The 17,290-nt window shown below is 42.2% G+C and overlaps 1 protein-coding gene across 2 annotated transcripts; it reads right to left on the bottom strand.

Annotated features, from left to right (window-relative positions):
* Positions 1-222: 222 nt before the first annotated feature.
* Positions 223-13,581, bottom strand: CFAP206 (cilia and flagella associated protein 206). Of its 2 annotated transcripts, XM_042829114.1 has the most exons (13): positions 13,534-13,581; positions 13,257-13,365; positions 12,548-12,631; positions 12,160-12,250; positions 10,931-11,119; positions 10,528-10,686; positions 9,268-9,476; positions 8,393-8,512; positions 6,235-6,433; positions 5,651-5,788; positions 3,476-3,669; positions 2,412-2,555; positions 223-1,461 (listed from the first exon to the last, which is right to left on the bottom strand). In XM_042829114.1, exons 2-13 carry the CDS (start codon positions 13,362-13,364, stop codon positions 1,231-1,233), a joined length of 1,866 nt encoding a protein of 621 aa, XP_042685048.1. In that variant the 5' UTR covers position 13,365; positions 13,534-13,581; the 3' UTR covers positions 223-1,230. The 2 variants fall into 2 exon arrangements, with proteins under 2 accessions (XP_042685048.1, XP_042685038.1); XM_042829104.1 differs by lacking the exon at positions 13,534-13,581 and having other exon boundaries at positions 13,257-13,416.
* Between the last annotated feature and the right edge of the window lie 3,709 nt (positions 13,582-17,290).

Here is a 17,290-nt window from a genome sequence, read left to right as displayed (position 1 = left end):
GCCCCGCCTCTCCGTTCTACCATAGAGGTGGAGGCTCCGCTCGGGCAGAACGTCCGCCGGCGAGGGCGGCGGCGCCCGGTAGCAGCAGGAGTGTGGAGGAGTCAGCACCGCGGGGGGAACAGGAGGTGCGTGCTGTGCGTGGCTTTTGCTCCCCGCTGTTGTGCGCTGCTGCCTACTGCTTTCACATTGTACAGATGTAAAAGGAAATAGAAAGGGGTTTGGATCATCAATTTTATATCAGTGAATGTGTGTAAATACCGCTTAGTTGGTTCAAAGCAAGGACTTGAAGATAAAATGTTCAAAGCAAATGACAACAAATGGAAACAGGCGGGCATCCAGTGACACAAAGTACGACATGAGGCAATGAAGTACAGCTAAAAACCTCTTCCTGTTGGGTTTTAGTTTCTTTTTAAACACAGGAAAGCAGAGCTTTTTAAAAAAGGATGCCCCAAGTTGCTTTTGTGTGCTGTGTGCCCACCTGCACACCTCACACCTGATGTCAGCCCACAGAATCACCAGAGACCTTAGAGCATCCCACAGAGCTCCAGCTCCTTGCATAAGCCTACACTCATGAGGCCAATGCCACAGAAGGCCATTCATTAACAGCCCAGGGACATGGGGAGATCCCATCCTGCTGGTTTTACCTCTACTATGATGCTCTCCAGGCAGAGCTGTGATATCTGGATGACTCTCGTGGCATCAGTTTTAGCTAACACCAACGAGCGCTGTGCCTCTGTAGGAGCTGCAGCATTGGCTCTGTATCTCCTGTCTAAAATCAAAGCTGTTGCTCTTAAGGACAGCGTTTCAGCAAGTAATCATTGTATTAAAATGTCAAGAAAATCCCAGAACCACATAACACATTTAAATGTTGGTTTAAGTTAAAGTTTTCTGGCACATTTTGATTCAAAATTGCTTTTTTTTTTTTTTCTGTGTGTTTCAGGACTCATTTCTATCACTTAATGCCATCCTACTAGGAGGCCCCAGCAGATAAGTCAGCTCCTGCAATCAAAAGACACAGGACATCCAAGGCCAGGCTGGATGGGGCTGTGAGCAGCCTGGTCTAGAGGGAGGTGTCCCTGCCTATAGCAGAGGGCTGGAAATAGATAATCTTAAAGGTCCCTTCCAACCCAAACCACTCTATGATTCTATGATTCTTCTGTAATTCAGTTCAGGTATATGCTGAGATTTTTACATAAAATTAATACATTTCCTTAAGTCTCTCATTTTCTCTTAGGCTTTATCTACTGGTCTTGTTAAATCCACTTTGACCACTTCAGTAGCAGCAGACGATCCTCCTCGGAGACCTGCCAAAAAAATCTGTGGTCTGGGTACACTGCTTGAGTTGTCACGCTTTGTTTGGGTGCTGACATCTTTGGGCAGGTACACCTGGGTGGAGTTCTCCCTTCTCAGATGGCTGAGATCAGTCTGCATGGCATGCGTTAATTTGCGACGCAAATTGGCCTGAAGAGACAAAAAGAATCAAATGATCAGCACTGTGTGTAGCCTGCACAATTTTAAGTCAGCCTCCTGCTGGTTTTGTGTTTTCTTTGGTATTTGTGCCTCGTGTGATGAGGTTTGGTTGTTGGTATCACAGATTATCAAATAAAAAGGAAAAAAAAATTCTTTCAAGACATTTCTAGCTAGCCCCTTGGCAAGAGGCAAAAGATAATGTTATTTATCTGATGCAGTGGTTGGCAACCCTGTCCACAGCAGGGGGGTTGGAACCAGATGATCTTTAAGGTCCCCTCCAACCTAAGCCATTCTATGATTCCATGGTTTTATGATTACGACAATAAGAAAGCCACGCTCAATCATAGCAACTGTTGTAGATACGATGACAAAACCTCTTCTTACCAAGTGCTGAAATTACAAAATCAGCAGTTAGCAAAATGTATGCTCCTTCTTCTGTGTCACCAATGGTGTACAGCACTGTAAATCATAGGATCACAGTCTCACGCTGTGGGATTCAGACCCCGACATAAGTAAGGGGTGAGAAAGTTCCCAGAGTCCAGTCCTGTTGGTGGAGCCTGAAGTCAAAGACAGCAGAGGCTGGAGAGTGACTAAGCTGGCCTGGAATTTGGTCTTCCCATCAGGAACCCAAACAGTCTCCAAAACTCCATTAGCTAGATCTCTTGTGACTGTGGAGGAAGTTGAAGCACCTAGGTGTGGAAAATCTACAGCCTAAGCTTATGTCTTCTAAGAAAGAAATATTTTAACACTTCAAGTTTTCTGGCTAGATGCTGATAATAAACCACGCTGAGTACTTTGTCTCTCAGCAGGTCAAATTGCTACCAAATTGCTTGTAAGCTCTTTGTGCTCAACTATTAGAAAACATAAACGGTTTCTTATGCTGAAGATAAACCGCTGAACACATCTTAACATCTACACATTGATAGTAACAAAATACAAACCAATTTTACAGCTTTTCTTCTCAGTTCCCACTCGTTCCATTCATAGGATTTCACAATAGTTGGAGGCAAGATATGAGTATCAGTTTGAGTACCACTGTCACTTTTTGTGATTGGTTTCATTGGAAGTTTGTCTGAGCTTCTTAACTGGATGGAAATAAAAAACAGTAAGCAAGTCATTAGTGAAAAGAACACAGCTGCTTAACTAAGATAGCAGAAAGAAACCTGCAAACCTGTACAATGCACGTAGGTAATGATTTTTACATTCAACAATATTTTTGATCCTCTGACCCTGCTAAAAAGAAAAGAAACTGTGTTCAAGAACTGTGTGGATGTGGCACTGAGGGACACAGTCAGTGGGCATGGTGGGGGTGGGCTGACAGTTGGTCTAGGGGATCTTAGAGGTCTTTTCCAACCTTCCTGATTCTGTGATTCTCTCCAGAGGTGGGATATAAACCTCATGTTTCTCACCAAGGGTCAGTTCAAGTCTATGTTCTTTGCATTGCTAGGGGTTTTGAATTCATGATGCAACACAGAAAAAGTTTAACCCACCCAACCAAGCCCTTGGATTTCACATGGTACAACTATCACATTCATTTTTATAGATCATAGTCCTTTTCATTGTGTAATATATTCCACAGTTTCCATCCCATATATCACTACGTCCTCAACCAACACATACAAATGAACTTCTGAGTGAAAGCTCTACTTAATACGGTATCTGGCATATCTTCAATTGCATTTAATTCCTGTTCCTTTAAGCTAATTTTGCAAAAATGAGGAAAAGAAACATCAGACACAAGATTTTCCTTGGCTAAGGATGAACAGCTCTTTTTACCACTACCATAATCCTTCAGCTCCACATGTTCTCCTGGTAGGAGAAAGCTGAGAACATTAAGGGAAGATGTTTCTTATCTACACCCTGAAGATCTGGAAGAGATGGACCAACTGGCATCATGTGTGATAGGCAGATTATTCTTCTGGGTATCACCCCTGTTCTTTTTATGTTCTAGAAAGAACAGATAAACCAGCAATCCAACAGTTGTTCAGCAAGAGGCAATGAGTACCCGCATATGAGGAGCAAGGTATCCAAACTGATGGTGAAGGTTGAGCAGCTGAATTAGCTCTGCGTGTTCTTTTGCTTTTTCTATATTCAGTTGAATGAACTTATCTGGATCTTGAGCAAAAATGTATGCAGATTCTTTGGAACTGAAAACATAACATCTGTCCTTGTGCTTCAGAACGCCAATAGCAGGATTTCCTAAGGAAAAACAAAACCAAAACACTATGATATGCAATCCAAAAGGTATTTTTGATCAAGGTCATACATTTTCCTCAAGTCAGCTTCACTTTTTTTCTTTTTTTTCTGAAATCAGAATAAATCTCTGGAAAAAGTTTTTTTTAAATAGAGAAAAGTAAATTTCTTTAGGTCATCACAACTGCTTCTGATTACTTTCCAACCACTGTGCTTTAGTCTAGACTAGACTCTGTGTCTGTGAGAAAAACAATGGATGAAACACATATGGGAAAGGTGTAAAAAACACTGCCCATACCCAGAAATGTTTCCTCTAGAATCTCCAGATCAGCAGTCCCTTTATACCAAGGGGCCTAACACTGAAATTAAGTGAAGAAACAGAATAAGCAGCAAAGAAGCAGGACAATAAAGTAAGAAAGGAAATTAAATGTCAATCACAGCCAAATAACTTATCAAAGAAAATACAAATTGAGCTCAACTGCAGTGAATGGCTCTGCTTTGGCTGTCTTTGTCTAGGAAAGGCCTAGAATCACCTCAGGCTGTGCTCTGAAGATATTAAATGGCACTACTCAATGCCAATCAAAAAAGCATGAATAACCTCAGGAATTATTCAGATACAGAAGGGGAGAAAAAAACAATAGAAGCCTACATTTCCTATACCACATTTTGTTCCAATTCATTAAAAAATATAAATTAAGTGAAGTGAGTTGGAAGTGATCCAAGGTTTGGATCTTAACTCTTCCGCAAAGGAAGAGTCAAAGAAAGAGGCCTCCTCAGCACTGAGAACAAGCAACTGATGAGAAATAACATGATATGAGATTATCATACCGGTAGAACATTAGATATAAAATCACTACTTGCTAATTTTTCTAATAGGAAAACAACCTTTGATGAAATTACCAAGCTGGAGCTTAAAAACTTCTCTAAAAGAGGTACTTTTCATACTACAGGTAATTATAACTGTAGGACATAACGACAATAAGAATATCTCACGGCAAACTGTAAATGGATTCAAAAAGCAATTAGATAAATGAAACGTCTCTCTTGAGGATTATTTAACAGAAAGGTGCAGACACAACATTCATCTGAAGAAATCCTATAACCTCTGACTGCTGAAACGGGGAAGAATATAATGCAAGAAGGGCTGTTTCTACTTAATTACTCATGGTCTTCAAGTGCCCATGAATTGCCACATCCAGCAATCACAAGGCTGGAGAGACCTTCAGTCCAACCCAGGACAGCTGTTCACATGCAGCACTAAGTGTTTAAATATATTCACACCACCATTAAGTTATGTATTTGTTTATACTGACAAGAAATTGCCATATTTTCCTCCCAGTCTCTGTAGGTTTAAAATAGTCCACATGGATAGGTTCTATAAAACACAAGGAGACAGAAAACATGAACTGGTGGAATAGCTGAAACGAGACTCGCTTTCAAGACAAGTGACCTCAGCCCAGACCAAATAAAATCCAACCATTGGCTGACCACTAAGTGCGATTTTGTATTACTGTCACAGAAGACTTCTGGTACTTTGCATCCACTGTTTGAATAAATATCCACTGTTCAAGGCATGGATGTGTGTGTTTGCAACAAAGAGAAACAGTATCCTGTATCTGACAGTTTTCCAATGACTGTATGAAAACACATTGACAACAATAAACAAACCTGCATTCAGCTGCAATGCAGGTTATAATACAGGCACAGATAGCAAAGAGGAAACATTCATCCATCTCATCTTGGCTTTGCTTCTGCTTGCTTGTGCCTACCAACCCTTGAAGCCTTCCTACCTTCTATTTTGGGCATTTTATCTGGATATTTCTTAAAGAATATTTCTTTAACAGGGGAAATCATTCAGGAGTGAAAATTACAAAAAATGCGGAACTCCATCTTTGACAGAAGAGGACACTTCCAGAATATGTCTTCCCATTTTCCCTAGTACTTGTGCACATATCAATTAAGGAGAACATCTAACTGCAATGCATACCTGGAAGGGTGAGGCCTTTTACACCAATTGCGTGTGCACAGAAGCCATGGTACTGGATGAACAATTCATCAAAATTAGAGGTAGTCTCTGGAAAAAGCCATTCCTGGTTCTTGAAATCAGAAACATTCACTCTTGTCCCTGTGGTTTAACAAGGGAAGGATTTCAGTAACAAGACATCTGATGTTTAAAATACAAACAAAACTACAGGCTGAGCTGATTACTATTGTCTTCACAGTGGGATCTGCAGTGCCAAGATCCCAAAATCCCCAAATTTAAGACCTACCTCAGAAGAGATCCTAAGGAATCAGCCCCGAAGGACTGAAAAATCAGTACTGGGGGGTCCTGCTTCAAAAGCATTAGTTTTATTTGGAAACAGAACCGCAAAGGATGGTAATATCAAGTACTCCTATTTCATTTACACCCACTCACAAACAGTGCATATCCTTGAATAGAACTTGGTTTATTAGGGGTATCAGCTTTACAAAAAATGATTTTGGCAAAAAACAAACAAAACAAAACAAAACACCACCACCTCAGTAATCTTGAGAAACGAAGGAAATCAAAGTGGTAATAACTTTCAGTACCCGTGGTTTCTCTTATCCTCTCCTCATCAGTTTTCACAGTCACCCCTTCCAGAAGAGATGTTAGCAGTTCCTCAGGAAAAAGCTGTGACTGGGTTTCCAAGAACTGCTGCAGAGAGTTAGTCATATTTGTGAGGAAGCTTAGCAGAAGTATCTCATCCTGAAACCTGGACCATAGGTTGAAAGCTGCAACAAAAAGAGGCTAGGGAAGGAAAAAAAAAAAAAAAGAAAATGATCTGAAATCCAGAATCATTTTGTATCTGCAACATAACCCATATGCTGTGCGCAACAATCCATGATATGAACAAAGCTGACCTGATCTACAAGGCTTTCAGCACTCAGAAACTCTGGGGGAAGCCCAGGGCTTTGAAAATGGAATTGCCACCTCAGTGTCCAAGCACCTAATATGTGTGGCCACAGGCCAGAATGGTACTTTTCTAGGGTTGGCAATCCTGCACATAGCAGGGGGGTTGAAACTAGATCACTACGGTCCTTTTCAACCCAGGCCATTCTATGATTCTGTGATTCACTCCAAAGTCTTTTCCAAACAGATTACTCCAAAGCCATACCTGGAACTGAGAGCTTCACTGACACTGCATTTGTAACTGGAAATGAATTATACAGGAAGAACCAGGTGAACCACACCGACTGAACTACCAAATGAAATAACCTCCCAGCTCCTATCTTCAAAGGACCTGTCTTTGTCATTCTGCTTCCAGAGTGACTTAGTGCCACAGTGGCCAAGCTGTGGTGTGTATCAGACAAATGGTGTGCAAGCTTCTTCAGATAGGTACGGCGTTCCAAACAGCAGCAACTCTCACATCCTTGTGTACTCTCATATAGAAGAAGGCTTTCAGCTTGGAGTATAAATAGTTACTTTAATCATGTGTTTGGTAACATCTAAACATGCAGTGTTTATGAGAAAATTTTCAGCTAATCCTAGCTGGATGCTAACACCATGTGTTTCATGCATGTTACCAGCATTATTACATGAATGGTCAAAAGAGCTGGGTCTGGAATCTGTCAGCATCACAGCATGGTGAGAATGTTAAGGTTGCAAAACTGGAAGAAATGAAAGGAAAGGAAGCAAGGATCAAAACCACTCTTTCTGTAACAAACTATATATAATAAAAGGAATATTAATAAAATCTACTGTCTTCTGAAATAAAGGCTTACTACAAATACAGTCCTTATTCTGTAATTTTAAATGGCAGAACATTCTGCTTCTCCACATTCCCTCAGGATTCAGCTTCTCAGCAACTAGCCAAAGGCAACAGAATCTGTTTTTTAACAAGGAAATCTCCATCTGCAAACATCTGAAATCAAATCACATTACATATTCTGCCCTCAGCAGAGGAGAAGAAACGACTAACCAACTTGAAGAGAAGAAATCTAGGAAGCAGCCAGGAGGAGACAGCTTCTGAGGAGAAGGGCAGTGTGTATTCAAAAAGGTTAAACTCAGGTCGGTGAACTGAATCTTCACAGACTTCCTCTGTCACCAGGGAAGGGACATGATTTTCCAGAAGTTACAGAGCCTAAACTGGGCTTCCTCCTCTCACCCACCCCTGAGGAAAGACTACCCGTCTCTTCCCTCTCTCTTTGCCACTGTGTTCAAGTGTGTACCGAGCACTTAAGCTTTGTGAAGGTACAGGAGAAAAACTGATTTGAGCGACTCGATGAGCAGCGTAAATGTTCTCCAAATGAGAACGTCTGGCTTGTAAAATCACAAGCACACATGCAGTGCCAGATCACGCTCTTTCCACAAGTTTTCTGCTCAGAGTAGGCACATGTAGGTGTGCATGGTATTCCTCCTTCCCCCCTCCACATTAGACTTTATTTTGCTTTCTAATTACTTATTCTGAAGGATGAAATATTGGAACATCACAGGAGAACATTGCTGTAATGCTAAAAATACTAACAAACGACTCAAGACATGGTAAAATAGTATTTCATTCCTTCCCCCCATTTTGTACCTTGCTCTCCTTTTACCTTGAGATCAAGTCCCATAGTTTAGCTGCCTGCCCAAAAACCACACAGAATGCTGTTTTCAGCTGCAGCTTTTTTCTTAAACTAGGCAAAACCACTCCTGCAAAGTATTTTGCAATGGTTTCATGATTTTTTAATAATTAAAGTCAAATAGGTTTTTCTTTCAAATACTTACAAAAGCTTCTTTGGTATCTACGGAGACCTTATTCTGAATGGTGCTTTTAAACTGCTCCATTGTTGCTGCAAACTCCACATTCAACTTTTCAATTTCTTGACCACTTGTAATTGTGTCAGACTGGAAAAAGAATGTGCTTCAGGTAAGAAGTATGATAGTAAAAGAAAATAAGTGTTTAGTAAGAAAAAAAATTATTAAAAGAAATATTTTCTTAAGCTTTATGACATAAAAGATAGGCTAATGGAAAAAAAAAACAACAGCTTTCAAAAGGCAAATAAAACTATCTTCATAAATGTAACAAGTTTCAGGAATTTAAATTGTGTTCTTAAGTCTTTGGATGACCCCACAAGTGTTGGGGATGTCTACAGCCTAAAACTGAGATGATGTATAATTTTTCTTTCATAGGTGATAGCTTTTAGTAGCAGAAAATCTTCTTGACCCACATCTTCTTCAGTTAATTTCAGGTCATCTGGCTTTTCTTACTAGGTGTCTGATGGCAGAATCCCACTTTCTCCAGTCATCTGTGCAGTGTCTGAGCAGACTGAGTCTCAGAATGCAAACGTGGCAGATGTCCTACATTTGCAGTCCTTTGGTGATAAAAAGACATCCTTCCCAGGAAAGGAAACCTCCAGAACTGAAGTGGAATCACAGTCACACTGCAACAAACAATTAATGCACGTTGCCTTTTACCCAGCATGTTTGGTACTGAGCTCAGCATGACAGATTATGTAGGTTCTCATATGCTGAGAAACATCTGATTTTGATTATTTCTGATTTCTTTCACGTTGATTTTTTTCCAGTCCTGTACAAGAAGGTAACCTGGATACCTTCTACTGCAATAAAACCCTACGGGATACAACAAGGTGGTCACTCACCAGAAGGATGCAAAGGAAGGCCTCATACTGCCTCACATTGAACAGTGCTTCTTTCAGTTTTAAAGAACTAAGCTGCCTGTATCTGTTCTGGTCCTCATGCATGGATTCCAACAGAGCAGTGTAACGGTGGGCTAGCACATGGCAAGCATTAAGATGGTCTTCAATAGATTGTGTGGCTGCTGGGATGGCTTCTTTCAGAATGGCTGGCACTGTTTATACAGAACAAATACAAGATACGTACATGTAAAGTGCTTGAAAACACGAGCAAATGGTTACAGTGCAATATTAGAGCCAAGCAGTATTCCATTTAAATATTGAACTCCAGCCTTACATTCCCAAATGTCTGTGTACAGATTCAACCACTGTATCTTACAGTAAAGTCAGAATTACAGCTGTGGAAATACAACAGTGGAGGACAGTGCGGAGTCTTGCTTTGCAGTAGATTGCACTTCAGTAGTGCACAACGAAAGTTGCACTGAAGGTGACAGCTTTCCTCATTTGTAAAATGCCAATACAAAGGTAACTCTTGCCCTGTTCCAAAGACACGTTTTCAAAAATTCCAAGATGCCTACTGATGTTCTGTACACATGAAACAAGTAGGAAGTTTCCAAATGCAAAAGAGAACACGTGAAGAACATGTTAAGAAGCTGAAGAAGTAACTCTAAATTGTCAGAATTCAGATATTGCCCAAGCAACTTTTCTTTAAGTGTAATTCTCATTACTCTTACTCAACAGAAAATTTTAATTGGGTCAACAGTGCCCTTTCAAGATCTTAACTGCTTTTTAAGGCAAAAGTTACACATTTAATTCACTTAATGGCAAGAGATCTAAGAGCAAGTTTTTCTGAAGTAAATTAGTGCATGAGGTTAATATGTGTAATCCTTGAGGCACTGCTTGCCCGGAGATGTGGTGGATGCCCCAGCCCTGGAGACTTTCAAGGTCAGGCTGGAGTAGGCTCTGGGCAACCTGGTTTAGCTATGCATGTCCCTGTTCACTGCAGAGGAGATGACCTTTAAAGGTCCCTTCCAACTCTAAAGATTCTATGATTCTATGATTCTAAACCACACAGGATTCTCTCTTAACAGCAGAGTAGTAGCCTGCATGGAAACCTGTAATCAAATACTAAATTTGTTCTTTTCCTTCAGCTCTACAGATCCTGGCTCAAAGCTGTTTATCTAGTGAGGCAGGGTATAACTGGTGAAGGCACTCTGGTGAAGAAGGTCAGGAATTGACAACCCAAATGCATTCTTGTATACTTACAGTCATCGATGCCTTTTCCCCCTTTCCCACATTCCTTGTTGTACAACCGAATTCCTGTGACTAGCATGGTAAGATTTTTTAGCTCTTGCTCTTTATCCTTCTTACTGAGTGATAGGAAGGGAACCAGAGCTGTCTGGGGGAACACACTCTGCAATGCAGCTGGAAAGTGAGAGAATAGGGAAAAAAGCGATTAAACATGCAAAAATATTCTCTCCTGACCAACAGCTACAGGAAGCAGAAATTCACGGCAAATGTAGACATCAAAGCTGAGCAGTGACAGTTTGGGCAATGTGCAGTCATGACAATTTAGCACATCTATTTCTAAAGATCAACAAAAAGGTGACATTTAATTCTTCAACAAGAGAAATCCAAAGTCCAATTTCACAAGAGAGCGATTACGGACCTGTCACCTCCCTGACAACCTCAATGTCTGTTGGGGATCCCAGGCCAGAGCTCAGCAGCACGTAGTTAACAATCCTTTGATACACATTCTTCATTTCCTCTTGCATGCGGGGACGACTATCTGTGATGTCCCTGAGCAGAGGAGCCAACCTGCCCTCCAGAACATGGCGATGCTCTCTGAGTAATTCAGCTGAAAAAAGAAGGACAGTTAGAAAGCACCACCTGTATTCTGTGGAATTTGACTTATGCAGACAGGGCAATTCATAACCACGGGCAATTTAAGGTTTCTGAATCAGTGATATGTGAAAGACATGTACAAGGTATCATGCTCTTCTATTTAACTGAAGTGAAGTTAAATATTAGCAAAACTAGCAAGATTAGCATCAGGAGAGGCCAGATGGTTCAGGGTAACTTAAAGCAGCAACTCTGCCTTACCAGACTCCATGAGTGCAGTAGGACACCTAACACACACACATATTTCATACACACCTGAAGTTACATGACAAAATCTGAACATTACACATGATCTCACAAGTCGTTTTACTGGACTTACTGAGCTTACTGCATCTGGAAGACTTTGTAACAGCTTCCTAGTTTTGCTTGTTTTTGTTTTTATTACATGCTAAGAAAATAATTCCATGACAGTTCCCATCTTCTGGAAATATTTACTTCTTGTCTACTCTTGTTTTATTTTCTGTGTCCCAGCCGACCCTCCCTGTCCCACTGAGGTAAGAAATTCATTACAGCAGAGACCTTCTCTCCATCTCACTTTCTTTCCACTTTCACACTCCCTTGCTGAGACCATATAAAGTTGCCACTGATGAGACCAAAGCAGACTTGGTTAAAACCACAGTTGTTGAAGTTTGCTCTCAATTATGGATATTGATAGGCCATCAGTTTCCCTTTCAGGCACACCAATGAATTTCCATGTAGTGGTTCTCTATCAGATACACAGGAGCAGCCTGAGCTTTGCTGGCTGAAACACTCACTCCTATATAATACATTTCTCCAGGGCTTGTTATTTTACTTCAGCACCAGCATTCATTTAAGAAGGAATCATTATTAGCCCTGCACATAGCAGGGGGGTTGAAACTCGATGATCATTGTGATCCTTTTCAACCCAGGCCATTCTATGATTCTATGATCTATGATTTTATAGGGAGAGGTGAAAGTTTAAAGTCAGAATGAACCGCTTCTATTAAAAATTAAATATTACTATATTGAAATTACCTCTGTTCGCATAGTTCAAATCAAAGTAAACTTGCATCTTCATTGTGCTCAGGGATGGGTTTGTTGTGTCAATCAGCCTTGAAACACAGAGCTAAGGAGAAAGACACGGAGGTACGTTCTTTTGAATGAGCTGGGAAACTTCTCAACTGCTCACAATTGCGAGACAGGTTTTGAAACGTTGCAGAGCAGTTGCCTCCATTCCCTAGACACACAACAAATTCTGCTCGTTAACCTAAGTGAACACATAATCTTCAGCTACAGAGTTATGGTAGAAACTGTCGTTAGAGTTCTGAAAATGTTTGTATCAAAATAAAATGATGTTATAATTACCACATATAAGGATATAGTCTCAGCAAAGCACTGACACTCAACATCCTGTCGGAATTACCTGGATAAGATTTTGCACGTCCTTTTTTGTAAGGATTTGATCCACATCAAAGTCATTTCTTGGATCTAGAACAACAGCTTTCACCTAGAAATGGCCAAAAGCAAGCTTTTAATTTATATCACAGCTTCTACTCCACGCAAATAACCCCTTAACTTGTGAAAAATCTCCTCTGCAGTCAATGTTTCTTTATCTTTGAGGGGAAATAATTAAAACTGTGTCTTTTGATATTTATTTTGGTCCTCCTTGTAATTTATCAACGGTTCATGTTCCTGTCATTGCTATTCTTTGCCACAAGCCAGACTTGGCAAGGCCTTTTCAGGGCCTCGTGTTCACACGCAGAGTTTCAGAGGGATGAAAATGCTTTTTCACATTTCTAAGGCCCCGTACTGAGAGTTACCCTCCTGCCCTTTAGGACTCCTGGGCAGCCCAAAACAGAGCCATTCCCAGCTCGGGTCACTCCTGGGCTGCAGCCATTCCAGCTTCGGCACCCTGACATGAAGTAGATGGTTTGACCTGGAAAGAACCTTTAAGATCACGTAGTTTCACGCCCCTGCTATAGGCAGGGACACCTCCCTCTAGACAGGTTGCTCACAGCCCCTGATTTTTGTCCGTGCTTCGCACTGGTGACAGGAGGGGAACTCTTTGCCTCAGGTGAAACCGAAGATGGCGCACCACGGTAGCCCTGCCAGCAGCTGGGAATCGCTCTTACCATGAAAGCCACCGCTGTTTCCGAGACGGGGTGCCCGTGGGCGGCACACTGCTGCCCCGCCTGGCGGATGATGTGCCTTATGACCCCTTCGGACGGATCCCACGACATTCTGGTCATAGGCACCCCGACGGCCCGAGGAAGAAAATGAAAGCCGGTTAGAAGACAGTCACCGGGCTTTTGCTCCATACACTCCCCCTCCGGAGGCTCACCCTAACCCACCCGCCTCCTCGAGCCGTTCTCGGGGTCGTGTCCCATTCCCCGCATCCCCCGCGCTCACCTCACCTCAGCCGGCCCGGCCCAGCGGCGGCAAGCGGCGAGCGCGGGCTGGAGGCAGGCGCGGCTCCTCCCGTTGCCATGGCGACCGAACCGCTCGGGAGCGGCGCGCGCGCAAGGGGAGCGCGCGTGCGCGTTTGCAGCTGCAACAACACGCGGCGGTGTGCGCGCGCTGCTGTAGCTCGGCGTCTACAAGTGCGTGCTACCCGCGGGTCTGGGGGTTCACTCTGGTAGCATAACGAATGGGGTTTCTTAGTGTGTCGTCTGCATTCCTGTTTCAGAAACCCAGCCCCTTGGATTTAGGGTGAGGTTGTTCCAAAAGTAAATGCTTAACAGCACACGTCCCTCAGGGGCTGGCGCTCAGTCTGCCCTAGGGCCTGGTGGCCGGAGTGCATTTGGGATGCTCCTGGAGCACTCTTTCTTCTTTAATTTCACTTGGAAGGAAGGAAGAAGAAGGCAATTACACATTTGCTGAGTAAAAACGTGGTCTCGGGAGGTTCACTTTTGTTTGACCACAAAAATTCAGTTACCTTGTTAGTGACCTACCTGAGGTCCCAAGGCTGCATGTTCAAAACAGCTGGATTTCTGCTCTCAAATTAGTGTTAAAGTTAAGTTTTGATCAGCATTTCTGAAAACGGAGGCCAGGTTTATCCAGTGTTCTTGCAACTAGAATCAATGGCCCTCGTTTTCTCCTCAAAAATCACCACACAGATTAGAGTCACAGAATCAGTAAGGTTAGAAAAGACGGCTAAGGTCAGCTAGTCCAACTGCTGACCCACCCCACCGTGCCCACTAACCGTGTCCCTCAGTGCCACATCCACGTGGTTCTTGGACACCTCCAGGGACAGTCATCCCCGCGCCAATGCAGCACCCCTCTGAGAAGCATCTCGCAGCCTGCTGCATACTGAAGGTGGAGACACTCTTCCCTCTAGTGGTGTGCCTGAGATATTTGCACTCCCAGCGAAGAGATCGTTGGTTTTGTGCTGCAGGGGTTTTAAACGTTATTTTGAAGAGTCATTAAAAGCAGCACCATCACTTTCAAATCACTGTGGATTACAGTTGAATACCCGGAAGCATTCATTTAGTACTTCCATTCAGTGCTAGTGACAGGACAAGGGGAAATGGCTTTAAACTGGAAGTGGGTAGATTTAGGCAAGATATTAGGAAGAAATTCTTTACTGTGAGAGCGGTGAGACACTGGAACAGGTTGCCCAGTGAGGTTGTGGATGCCCCCTTCTTGGAAGCAATCAAGGCCAGGCTGGATGGGGCTCTGAGCAACCTGGTCTAGTGGGAGGTGTCCCTGCCTATAACAGGGAGTTGGAACTACATGATCTTAAATGTTTCTTCAAACCCAAACCATTCTGTGATTCTGCGATTTACTGTGCAGGTGACAGAGTGCTGGCGCAGGCTCCCCACAGAGGTTCTGATAGGTAAGTGGCAGGGAAACAGCCATTTCAGGCTACTGGGGAAATGTGCAGACTTATGTGTAAGGGCATCATAGGTGACATCTATAGTATTATTTAAACTGTTGTTAAAGGCCAGAGCTTCCCTATTAGAATATAGTAAAGGATCATTGGACTGGTATTCTGTTTCTTCATCCCAGCTCCATCCTTTGGCTGTACCTACCCTTATTTCCAACTGTATCATGCTCGTGAACTGGGAACTTTGGTCCTGTGATTCAAATATCTCCAAGACACTTGAGGCAATCTTTTGTTGGCCAAATAAGTTTATTTTGGCTTTCAACTTGGAAATATCCTTTTTTTTTTTCCCCCAGACATCATTTGTAGAGAGCACAGCACAACAGGTTTTGCCCTTGATTTGATCATTTCTGGAAAAACAAACAAGCCATGGTATTGTAGAAACCCAGTTAACAAGTAAATTATGTTAGCCTGGGTCCTTTGACCAGCACAATGGATGCACTGTATTTGCCAGGTTACAGAGAGGGGTGGGGAGCAGAGCTAATTGTCCTTCAAACCTTTAGAGAGGAGGGAGTGGAGAGATTCCAGACATAGCATCACCGAGTGCCTCAGCTGGGAACTCCAGTGATAGATGTGCTGTTCAGCTGCGTTCAGGAGAATCGCTACCCAAGACTCCTCAGTAGCATTAACATTCAAAGGCATTAATAAAAATAATATAATAAAAATAATACACTTCAAGAGCTTTTTCTGTTAATCATTTCTCTTAAACAAATGCTGAAAATTAGACCTGGGACTTATCAGACACTACTTGGTGTAGATCATGTAGTTCCCACGTATACTTCCTGTTTCAAAAGAGCTGCAGTTTGGCTAGAAGCACACGCTGGTATTTCATGGGTCACTTAGCTGTTAACTACTCTTACGTCTGCGCAGCTGATAAAAAATCAGTAACTTAAATCTTTTCACAAGACTACCTTCTCATGCAGTGCTGAGCCCCACATCCCATCATTATACAAAAAGCAGAACTGTGATACAGTAAGTGGTGCTGTTGGACTGCACCCTGTTTGACGGGGCTTTCTTCTCCTGCTATAGGAACTTCTTTCAAAGGTATGGAAACATAACTATCTGGTGTGTAGATGAAGGAGGGAATCTGATAGGAAATATGTTGCTATGGCTCTGACCCCATTAGCAGAGAAGAAAAGTGTACTAATGATGAGAGTGTAACTATGCCGGAGTTTGAAAGATGACTTCTCACTCAGCTCACTCTTTTCCTACTAGTGACTCGTCGCTGCTGTACAAAGGCCTCTTGATTCATCTGTCAAAATGGAAGGGAAAGCTCAGTGAATCAGGCTTGGAGGAGAAGAGGACTGTTATCCACACTCCCCCAGAAACAGAGATCTCCCTTTAGTGTTTCCCCCAGATGAGCTGGGAACCTACCCACCAAAAGCACTTGCAGTTTGTGTACCGATTTGCAAATCCTTCTCGAAAATTCTGACCTGTGCTGCACACAAGCAATTCTATTCCCAGCACAGCTTCTCTTTCCTACAACAGCTATTAAGGCCTAACATCCTGCAGATTTGTGTTGAATACTTGAATAACTCTTTAAAGGTCTATGCCTGTTTGCAGCAATCTTCAAAAGAAATGCTAAGGAATGGGGGAAAAAAAAAGTGATATTTTAATATCACAGGATGCCTGGTAGCTGTTAGAGAACCAAAGGACAGCTGAGTTAGCACTTCTTACTTTTTACAATTAAAAATGGATTCTAAGGCTCCTATAGATACACAGTACTGGACAGTTGTGATTGTTTTTTTCAGTCTCATATGTCAGGTAATCCTGTTAGCAGACATGAGAAAACACTGCAGAGATAGGAATCCAATTTGTGGAATTACAAGTAGAGAAAACATCTGATAAAGAAGAAATCTAGTGAAATCATTCAGCCATAGAAATAGAATATGACAGAAAAGGACTTTGAGATGGACATTAAGTCCATTTGGCTGAAACAAAGAAAGGAATACTTTTCCCTGGCGTGCACTAATATTTCAGAAGGATTGTTGGTTTTGCTTTGAATCAGAGGCATACATCTTACAAGAAATTCTGAAAATCCTTTCCTTGTGACACTTTATGATGCTGGCTCCCTGTGACCTCCTATTCATCTCCTTCCCATCACCAGGAGACAGCTGAAGGGAAATGAGATCTTACCTGTGATTCACTGGAAACTATAACCTGAAGACAGTTTAGCATTTAAATATAACTATGAAACTTCAGGTTTCACAACTTCTTTTCTCAATTCCGTTAGGAATAGAATTAATTAAAATTCAAGTAGCCTCCAGGATGAGGTTTGAAAGA

This window comes from Centrocercus urophasianus, unplaced genomic scaffold (genome assembly GCF_019232065.1).
Source record: "Centrocercus urophasianus isolate 14NV4802_14NV808 unplaced genomic scaffold, USGS_Curo_1.0 seq_10, whole genome shotgun sequence".
Lineage (NCBI taxonomy): Eukaryota > Metazoa > Chordata > Aves > Galliformes > Phasianidae > Centrocercus > Centrocercus urophasianus.
Note: the sequence above shows the minus strand (reverse complement) of the source record. Positions and strands in the feature narration are given on the sequence as shown.